We start from the raw sequence: 10,590 nt of genomic DNA on the forward strand, positions 1-10,590 counted from the left end.
AATAGCCATTGAAAAAAGTGATAAGCTGACATTTTTTTTGGGGGGGGGGGTTATCCTCAGGGTTTAATCTACCAATTATATGCATATCCTAGCTTCTGGGCTTGAGTAACAGGCAGTTTACTTTGAGCACGCTTTTCATCCGGATGTCAAAATACTGCCCCCTACCCCAGAGAGGTTTAACAAACTATAGTTTTGGCAAGTCGGTTAAGACATCTACTTTGTGCATAACACAAGTCATTTTTCCAACAATTGTTTACAGACAGATTATTTAACTTATTATTCACTGTATTACAATTCCAGTGGGTCAGAAGTTGACATACACTAAGTTGGCTGTGCCTCTAAACAGCTTGGAAAATTCCAGAAAGGATGTCATTGCTTTAGAAGCTTCTGATAGGCAAATTGACATCATTTGAGTCAATTGGAGGTGTCAATTGTAGACCTCCACAAGTCGGGTTCATCCTTGGGAGCAATTTCCAAACGCCTAAAGGTACCACGTTCATCTGTACAAACAATAGTACACAAGTATAAACACCATGGGACCACGCAGCCGTCATACCACTCAGGAAGGAGACGCATTCTGTCTCCTAGAGAAGAGCGTATTTTGGTGCGAAAAGTGCAAATCAATCCCAGAACAACAGTAAAGGACCTTGTGAAAATGCTGGAGGAAACAGGTACAAAATACTATATCCACAGTAAAACGAGTCCTATATCGACATAACCTGAAAGGCTGCTTAGCAAGGAAGAAGTCACTGCTCCAAAACCGCCATAAAAAAGCCAGGCTACGGTTTGCAACTCCACATGGGGACAAAGATCGTACTTTTTGGAGAAATGTCCTCTGGTCTGATGAAACAAAAATAGAACTGTTTGGCCATAATGACCATTGTTATGTTTGTAGGAAAAAGGGGGAGGCTTGCAAGCCGAAGAACACCATCCCAACCATGAAGCACGGGGGTGGCAGCATCATTTTGAGCTCTGACCTCAATCTCATAGAAGATGTGTGGGCGGAAATGAAAAAGTGTGTGCGAGCAAGGAGGCCTACAAGCCTGACTCAGTTACACCAGCTCTGTCAGTAGGAATAGGACAAAATTCACCCAACTTATTGTGGGAAGCTTGTGGAAGGCTACCCAAAACATCTGACCTAAGTTAAACAATTTAAAGGCATTGCTACCAACTACTAATTGAGTGTATGTAAACTTCTGACCCACTGGGAATGTGATGAAAGAAATAAAAGCTGAAATTAATTAATCTCTCTACTATTATTCTGACATTTTTAAAATAAAGTGGTGATCCTAAGACAGGGAATTTTTACTAGGATTAAATATCAGGAATTGGGAAAAACTGAGTTTAAGTGTATTTGGCTAAGGTGTATGTAAACTTTCGACTTCAACTGTAAGTCTTCGTTGCAGGACAAGTAAACTTGTACAGGGTTTTATAGTAACAGGACTACAAATTGTTTTCCACAGAAATAAGTCTGGGATTTGGGGTTGGAGGAGTGACAAAACGGAAGTTGTCAGTGGTTTCGAGGCTAAGGTTTGTGCATTTATTATAACATTCTTGCCCTGTTAATGTTTAATTATTTTGTTGCTTGTCTAGGTTTACTGACCTTACACAAGTTCCTTTCTTTAAAGCTGCAATGAAATCAAATCAAACTATTTGTCACGTGCCGAATACAACAAGTGTAGACTTTAACGTGAAATGCTTACTTACAAGCCCTTAACCAACAGTGCAGTTCAAGAAGAGTTAAATGATTTACCAAATAGACTAAAATAAAAAGTAATAATAAAAAGTAACACAATAAGAAAAACAATAACGAGGCTATGTACAGGGTACACCGGTACCGAGTCAGTGTGCGGGTGTACCGGTTAGTTTAGGTAATTTGTACATGTGGGTGTGAAGTGACTATGCATAGATAATGAACAGCGAGTAGCAGGAGTGTACAAAAGGGAGGGGTGTCAATGTAAATTGTCCAGTGGGATTTTTATTAATTGTTCAGCAGTCTTATGGCTTATGGCAACAGAAGCTGTTGAGGAGCCTTTTTGTCCTAGACTTGGCGCTCCGGTACCACTTGCCGTGCGGTAGCAGAGAAAACAGTGTAACTTGGGTGACTGGAGTCTCTGACAATTTTATTGGCTTTCCTCTAACACCGCCTATTGTATAGGTCCTGGATGGCAGGAAGCTTGGCCCCAGTGATGTACTGGGCTGTTCGCACTACCCTCTGTAGTGCTTTACGGTCAGATGCTGAGCAGTTGCCATACCAGGCGGTGATGCAACCAGACAGGATGCTCTCGATGGTGCAGCTGTTGAACCTTTTCAGGATCTGGGAACCCATGACAAATCTTTTCAGTCTCCTGAGGGGGAGAAGGTTTTGTTGTACCCTCTTCATGATTGTCTTGGTATGTTTGGACCATGATAACTCGTTGGTGATGTGGACATCAAGGAACTTGAAACTCTTGACCCACTCCACTACAGCCCTGTCGATGTTAATGGCGGCCTGTTCGGCCCGCCTTTTCCTGTAGTACACGATCAGCTCCTTTGTCTTGCTCACATTGAGGGAGAGGTTGTTGTCCTGGCACCACACTGTCAGTTCTCTGACCTCCTCCATATAGGGCCATCTCATCTTTGTCGGTGATCAGGCCTTCCACTGTTGTGTCATCAGCAAACTTAATGATGGTGTTGGAGTCGTGTTTGGCCACACAGTCGTGGGTGAACAGGGAATACAGGAGGGGATTAAGTACACCCCTGAGGGGCCCCAGTGTTAAGGATCAGTGTGGCAGACGTGTTGTTGCCTACTCTTACCACCTGGGGGCAGCCCATCAGGAAGTCCAGGATCCAGATGCAGAGGGAGGTGTTTAGTCCAAGAGTCCTTAGCTTAGTGATGAGCTTCGTGGGCACTATGGTGTTGAACGCTGAACTGTAGTCAATGAACAGCATTCTCACATAGGTGTTCCTTTTTTCCAGGTGAGAAAGGGCAGTGTGGAGTGCGATTGGGATTGCATCATCTGTGGATCTGTTGGGGCGGTATGCGAATTGGGGTGGGTCTAGGATGTCCGGGAGGATGCTGTTGTTCAGCAGTAGAAACAATAACAAAGCATACTCCCCACCCCTGTTTTGGTAAAAGGCTGAGGGATGGTGCTGGAGAAATGTAACCGGATCTCATATTCATAGACCAAGCTATAGATGTGTTGGACTGACCATCCATGATATCAAAATTATAGTTTTAACCATGTTTTGGGGCTATATAGTGTTTGTTTACATATAAACATTTGTGTAAAACAAGCTTATACTTTGGGTTCTGATGGGGTACGACAGTTGAACTAAGCTCATTAGTCATTTTAAAGTTATATTCTTCAAGAATCAATGGGTACATATCATTAATTTACAAATCCCAAAATTGATGTAGCAACTGCTGATTGCCCCTTTAATTTGACAATATCTATAGTAGATTTACAGCTTTTTTTAAAGGCTCAGTAGTGTTATTACCTAGTAGCAGTAAAGGGAAGAATAGTATGCTGTATACTGCATGAGTTGTTTTTCTTTTCATTGCAGGTTTTCACTGTGAACAATGTAAATGTGGTGATCCGGACGAGGACAGAGCATCTCACCAATGAGGAGAAAGCTAGAATAAAAAGTAAACACTCTATAATTCCTCTAGGTGGAGGTAGAGAGACATAACAGTTAGAATGTGTCTGAAATGGCACCCTATCCCTATATAGTGCACTACTTCTGGTCTACGAGAGATGGTCCTCATCTCAATGTTTAATAAGCTGCGTCTTTAGTCCCTTTAGTCAGCTACACTGTCACAGTTATAATAACCCAGAGAGAGTACACAGATCCAAAATGGCCTGGCTCAGTTTAGGAGCAGACTTGTTGGAGACCAGCGCTGTGTCTGACACCATAACGCATTGTCTCTTCTTTTTTTTGTCTTCTAGGTGAGAGGAATGTTCTGGAGTCTCTTCTTGGGACTGTGGAGCAGCAGATCAGCGCTCAAGGGGTAAGAGATCAGTAGACCAGGATTTAAGGTTATGGAGGATTATCTCATCTAATTGTTTTATTTCTTAGCTACATGAACAGAATTTTACTTGCCTTTTTGACTTCAATAAGAACGCTTCGTCTTGGTTCATGTTGGCTTCAATGAGAACACTCAACTTGGTTTGTAATGGGTTCAATAAAAACACTCAACTCTGTTCATATTGTGGATAGGACCTCACTCTGGAGTACGCAACACCCACCAACCCCACCGCTATCACACCAGAGGAGTACTTTGACCCTGAGTTTGACCTTGAAGACCGAGACATTGGCCGGCCCATTGAACTCACCATCCGAACCCAGAAGTAAGAAAATGATGCTGTTAAGCAAGGCTTTTTCATTAATATTCATGTCATCAGAAGTCTTGATTGTTTTTATAATGGTTTCCCTCAGTTCATATGAAGGTGTTGGTGTCTGGGTTTTAGCATAAGAGTGGGTGTATTAAGATGGGACTACATTGCAGTTCAGTTGAACTACAAATCATCAGATCTACAAATCACCCTGCATCCCAAATAACTACTCATGATGTGATTAAGATGAGTAATTCTTCACCTCCCCTTGCGCAAACTGATTCTTAGGCACCAAAACAAAAAAAATTGACTGAAACAGGGAGAGACGACCTGAACTTGTCCAATAAGAAACACATGTTTTTGTTTTCCGTTGCAAAAAAGTATTGCTACGGTGTGCACTAATGAATATGACCCTGATATGTCCAGGTTCAAGGGCACATTGTGGATGAGCGAGGAACACCCTCTCTCCCTGGTGGAGCAGGTCACCCCTATCATCGATCTCATGGCCCGGACCAGCAGCCACTTCGCCCGGCTACGGGATTTTGTCACCCTCAAGTTCCCTCCGGGCTTCCCTGTAAAAATAGGTACAGTTAATCCTCTGTGGAAGAGTGAAGAAATGAGAATGTTTACACAAAATGCTTGTGCGACTTAGCTCATTCAAACACTACAGATCTGGGGCTGACTGAATCGAGTATCTCAGAGGAATGCTGATCTAGGATCAGGTACCCCTGTAATCTTATTCTATGTGAACTATAAAGCAAAACTGACCCTAAATCAGCACTCATACTCTGACACGCTTGATAAATACGGCCCCTGATTGAGAAAAACTGCGCACACACACATACTCATCAAGTACCACTATGAAAGGCTCACCATAGAGGCATTTGCTTTTAAATAACGGGATGCATAAAGATTATACGTCTTTGTTTCCTCTCACACAGAGATTCCCCTGTTCCACGTGCTCAATGCTCGCATTTCATTTGGTGGTGTCAACAAATGCAGTACGTGCGAACCCCTGGACACGCCACCCTCGGCTGCCACGCCCACACCCTCGGAGGAGGACGGCGGTGAAGCTGCAGGTAGGCACACTCATTCCGCTGACCTGGGTGAAGTGACCACGGCATTCATTCCCATGGGTTATTATGAACACATTTCTCAAATAAATTTCTTCAGTTGCTTCTGACAGCTGAACAACAAATGGGAATGTTTGGCGGCGGGTAGCCTAGCGGTTAAGAGAGTTGGGCCAGTAACCGAAAGTTTGCTGGTTCGAATCCCAACGCCGACTAGGTGAAAACTTTGTTGATGTGTCCTTGTGCAATGCACTTAACCCTAATTGCTTCTGCAAGTCACTCTGGATAAGAGTGTCTGCTAAGTGTATGTAAATGTATCCATATCAATTTCATCTGAAATGTCGATATTGACAGCTTACCAATAATAACAACATTCTCTATTTCTGTTCCCTCCAGTTCCCCCTCTATTCCAGGTGTGTCCCTCTGTATTTGAGGTGCCTGCACACTACCGCCACAGAGGAGGAGGGGGCGGCAGCCGCCACATGCCCATATCCAACCACGACGAGGAGCTACTGCAGTACGCCATCCACCAGAGTTTACTGGAGTCCGGTGGTGGAGACCCGGAACAGGTCTGAGACGCCACACACACACACGCCACACACACTCCTTGTCAGGTCCTCTTGCTCTCACGGACTCCTCCTCCTCATTTCTCATCTTTTTTACCTGGGATCTGTGTCTGTTCAGGAGGCCACAATATTACAAAACAGATTGTGTAGAACTGATATTATAGGGAATTATGTCCGTTGCAGATAGAACTGGTATAAATGTGACGTGCCAAGCATTTTACCTTACCTACTCCACCCTTAATTTTGACCTCTAGGAAGTGACCTGGGAAGATGCCAATGGGGACCTCACGGACCCTATTCTCAGTAGCCAGAGTGACAGGTAAATCAAATTGTATTGGGTGTGTACACATATTTTTCTAAAGTTGTTGCTGGTGCAGCGAAATGCTTATGTTTCTAGCTCCAACAGTGCCGTATACCTAACAATATAAAACAATACACACAAGTCCACAAAATACAAAGAAAGAAATTAAGAAATATCAGAACGAGGTGTGTGTGTGTGTGTGTGTGTGTGTGTGTGTGTGTGTGTGTGTGTGTGTGTGTGTGTGTGTGTGTGTGTGTGTGTGTGTGTGTGTGTGTGTGTGTGTGTGTGTGTGTGTGTGTGTGTATATAAATATACAAGGTATGGACAGTATATGAATAGAAAAGGTTTGTACAGCAGTAGTTATATAGGATGAGCCATCACTAGAATACAGTATATACATATAAAGTGGGTAAAACAGTATGTAAACATTATTAAAGTGACCAGTGTTCCATATGACTCTGTACATAGGGCAGCAGTCTCTAAGGTGCAGGGTAGAGTACCGGGTTGTCGCCAGGTAGTAACAGTGACTAAGTTCAGGGCAGGTATTCACAAAGTATTCCTGCACATCACTGGCTACACTATTCACTTTTGCCCAAAGTGACTTTCAATTAGCACAAAACCCACAGACTTGGTATTGCAAGCACGTGTCCAAACAACTTAGCATTAAAAGCACAATTTTCTCAGCTTTGCTGAGGTATGGTCGGGTGTGCAGTATGTGGATAGGTGCTTTTAAAAGGAAGTTGGTAGTTATTCACAATGGACAACTGTCGTCCAGGAAAGAAACATTCCAAGCCTTTCTTCTCTTTCTGATACCAACACCTGTTGTTCCAGAAGCATCACAGAGGGGGCGCTGGTGGACTTGGGAGACACCACATCGAGTCTGGCCAGCTCAAGCACCTCGACCTCCAGCCCTGACATGGACCTCCGCATGGCCATGGAGCTGTCGGCCCGGGCCCAAGCAGAGGAGGAGAGGAGGAGGAAAGAGGAAGTGGAGGAGCTGGAGATGATATTGCAGCTCTCGCTCACAGAGAAGTAAAAATAGGAAAATATGAGGGGGAAAAATGGTCATTAAGACCACGCCTTGCCATACCTGCATGAACTATTTAGAAATCAAGAAGCAGCCACCATCACAACCCTCCCAATCCAACCCCCACACCCCCCCTTATCCAATGCAATCCACCATGACACCGGCAAAACCTCCATGTAACAACATTGTCATTAACATAACCATCTGTATTTAATACTTTGATACCTATTTTTGTTTAAAAAACATCAACAAATATGTTGCTATATTTGTATTTCTATATAACACTTAGGCTCTGTCTCAAAAGTGTACACGCTGTCAAATCCTTGATTCCTCCTGTCCTTTTAAGAGTCATAGCCACTCCTCTCCCGAAGAGGAATCCATGTATTCTTTGAGATTATTTTGGGAACTGTTTCATTTCACTGGAATTTCAGGGTTGCAACCTGTGATTTGAATTAGTTGGGTGTTGCCAAGAGCCGGTTAAACCTGTGGCAGGTAGCACAGGAGGCTGGTGAGGGTAGGACAGATGACAATAATGGGGGAATGGAGTCAAAGACAAGGAAACCATGTTTGATGTGGTTAATACCGTTCCATTGATTCCATTCCAGCCATTTCTATGAGACCGTCCTCCCCAATTAAGGTGCCACCAGCCGCTTGTGGCTGTTAGCTGCTTTAGTTGTGGCTCTGGAAGGTTGTTCTTTCAGAGCTCTGGGTCATGTCCACGAGGCACTGACTGAAACAGGTAGGGACTACCTGCCCTATTATGAATATGACTCTGGGAATGGAACTCCAGTGTTCACACAGCCATTTGACAGAGGTTCACGGCCAGACTGAAAGATTGAATATCTCAGGGTTCCATTGTTCTACAGTTCCTTTTCGTTGAAACTATAGTGAAAGTGCAGTATATTAGTTTATTGTAGACACATCGAATGCAGTTTTCTGGTCATGGATTAGGATTTGTTCTACTTTGAACAGGATGGCATCAAACAGTATGACTTGGTGGTGCTGCCGTCCCTTTTTCTTGTTTGCCTGACACTGCATAACTTGAGTCCTTTTCAATCAAAACCTGTAATTCATGGGAAAAGACAAAAGTAAGATTCTTCTTGTGCTGCAGGAATTCATGTTTTGTATTCGTGTTGTAATTGACACAGTGTGAAAATGAACATGATAATTCAAACATGCACAAGAAGACGGAGGTTCTTGACTTGCACCAGAAACCAGGTGTTATTAAATTGGTTGTTATTTTGGAGGTGGTCCGTCTTGTTGGCCATCACCAATGGTCCTTGAGCACCGTTAAGCATCAGCACCACAACTCAACAAAGCAATAGCAGAAGCCACAGTGCCTACCTGTGGTGGATGATAAAGTAGCATACACATGGTTCAGAGGCGCTCGCAAGCAACCAGGGTCCAAACATGGATCATTGTAGGCTATCTATTGGCGATTACATTTTTCGTCCCTTAAATGTAGAAGAATATGGCCATCAGACCTCAAACACAACAGGGTTCTAAGGACTGCTGTCTCTTTTTTTAATCTTGCAACTACAGACCGACCTGTGGGCTGAGTGACGTGCAAGAGATCTGAGATCAAACATGGATGCCAGCTCAGTGTAGCATCAATATTTTGTACTGAAGGGAGCATTTCCTAGTCTGGGTACCAGTCAATGTCTTTGGCACATGACATAGAGTACAAAGATTGGAATGTTAGCTAAACAGACTGGCAACCAGGCTAAGCATTCCCCTCTCACATGTCCAATTCTAAATGGATCCCTAGACCCTACCTATGCTCTTGTACAGATCTGATAAGATTTGACAGGTGTATGCGATATGGTAATGTGGTAATAATACCTTTTCCTCTGATGGGCCATTTTCACCATATTGCAGATCTCCCCAATAGGGCATAGTAGGGTCTAGGGATCCATTTGGGCTTAGGCCACAGACATGATTGGTTTTGGGACAGGGAGTCCATGTTAGTGTTATAATGCCACTCAGGCCAGACCTACTAAAGACACCGGAGAACATTTGAAAGGTCTCATCTTTAAAGCTGTGATCAAGGTGCTTCAAAAATGTTTCCTATCCAGTGGTGTTGGTGGATAAAAAAGGAATTAACCAATGTAGTTAATTACAGTGATAACCAACAGCACTTTGGACATGTTTCTGATGCATCGCTTCGCTTCGTCTGTTGTGTTTTCTGGGGGCTAGAGCTGTAAACAGCTAATGATCAAATTGCCAAACCGTAGGACAGTCTCTAATGTACCAGGGTTCGCTTTGATTAGATTTCTTGGGAAAAGTCTTTGTACTGCTTTATTTGCTAGCAGGTAAGCTTATTTTTTAACATGTTAATAAGAATTTGTGAAAACATTTTAAACTGTGATGTTGGATTAAAAAACATTTCTTCAATAAATGCACTTTATTTCAATTCGGGTGAACTGCGGCTGATTCTGTTACAAGTAAGTCTGCTTTTTGCTAAGATTAACAGCAGATGGCACAAACCTATTCATTGTTCAGATCACAAAAGCACAATCCTTAATTTGTTTTTCAGACATGCCTGCTCTGATCATTAACCATTCAATGACTAGCTGTCCATTTCACAGATTTTAAACACTGGATTAATATGTCACAGCAATTTCCTGTGCATCGTTTCATCAATAATCATTGGTATATACTTTATGGTTGGATTACCCTATAGATCTATGAATGAATGGTATATTTTGTTGGGCTAAATATAGTAACTGGCTTCATTCAAATCCTGACATCTGCTCCATGTATCCACACTGACAAATTAGAGCGTCTGAACTGCTTATAGTAATTAAATTGGATGCCATAAGAATATTATGGTGGATATACAGTACAGTACATGAGCACTATATTGTGTAGAAGGAATCAACTCTGAAATGTAATTGAAAATTCTATTAGCCCTCTTCATGAACTAAGAGTGATTTCATAATCAAACATCCGTCATCTTTCCAGATTTCACATGAAAAACCAAAATTATAGACACAAAATTAGCAACAAGGGATAAACAAATTTTCCAATCGTTTTGGGTGTCTTTTCCAAATATTCTTATTCATTGTGGATTTTTAGTACAATTTGACATTTCAGGCGAGGGATTTATGGTTTGGGGCAGATTTTCATTTTAGATGCTTATAGAAAAATGCTGTCACCTTTTCTGTCACGTAATGTGTTATTGATCCCTTCTAATTTTGACTGGCATGTGAGTGAGTGCCATTTGAGAATCTCTTTGAAACCAACAGCTACATCAGGGCGTCTTACGTGTTTTCAGCATTATGCAACCGGTCTCACTTTTGTCTGCTGC

The 10,590-nt window shown here is 42.6% G+C and overlaps 1 protein-coding gene across 2 annotated transcripts in view; it reads left to right on the forward strand.

The window, feature by feature from the left end:
- The window catches only part of LOC110525368 (ankyrin repeat domain-containing protein 13A), a 28,959-nt gene extending 19,266 nt beyond the window's left edge, over positions 1-9,693 (forward strand). Inside the window, exons 7-15 of one of the 2 annotated variants that reach the window (XM_036979500.1) lie at positions 1,464-1,530; positions 3,547-3,628; positions 3,930-3,991; positions 4,201-4,331; positions 4,743-4,900; positions 5,258-5,395; positions 5,783-5,955; positions 6,207-6,271; positions 7,088-9,693. In XM_036979500.1, the coding sequence (XP_036835395.1) occupies positions 1,464-1,530; positions 3,547-3,628; positions 3,930-3,991; positions 4,201-4,331; positions 4,743-4,900; positions 5,258-5,395; positions 5,783-5,955; positions 6,207-6,271; positions 7,088-7,289 (1,078 nt within the window). In that variant the 3' untranslated portion in view covers positions 7,290-9,693. Of the gene's footprint in view, positions 1-1,463; positions 1,531-3,546; positions 3,629-3,929; positions 3,992-4,200; positions 4,332-4,742; positions 4,901-5,257; positions 5,396-5,782; positions 5,956-6,206; positions 6,272-7,084 lie in introns of both variants that reach the window. The other variant, XM_036979499.1, reaches the window with a different exon arrangement.
- Positions 9,694-10,590: the final 897 nt, after the last annotated feature.

This window comes from Oncorhynchus mykiss, chromosome 6 (genome assembly GCF_013265735.2).
Source record: "Oncorhynchus mykiss isolate Arlee chromosome 6, USDA_OmykA_1.1, whole genome shotgun sequence".
In the NCBI taxonomy this organism is placed as follows: Eukaryota; Metazoa; Chordata; class Actinopteri; order Salmoniformes; family Salmonidae; genus Oncorhynchus; species Oncorhynchus mykiss.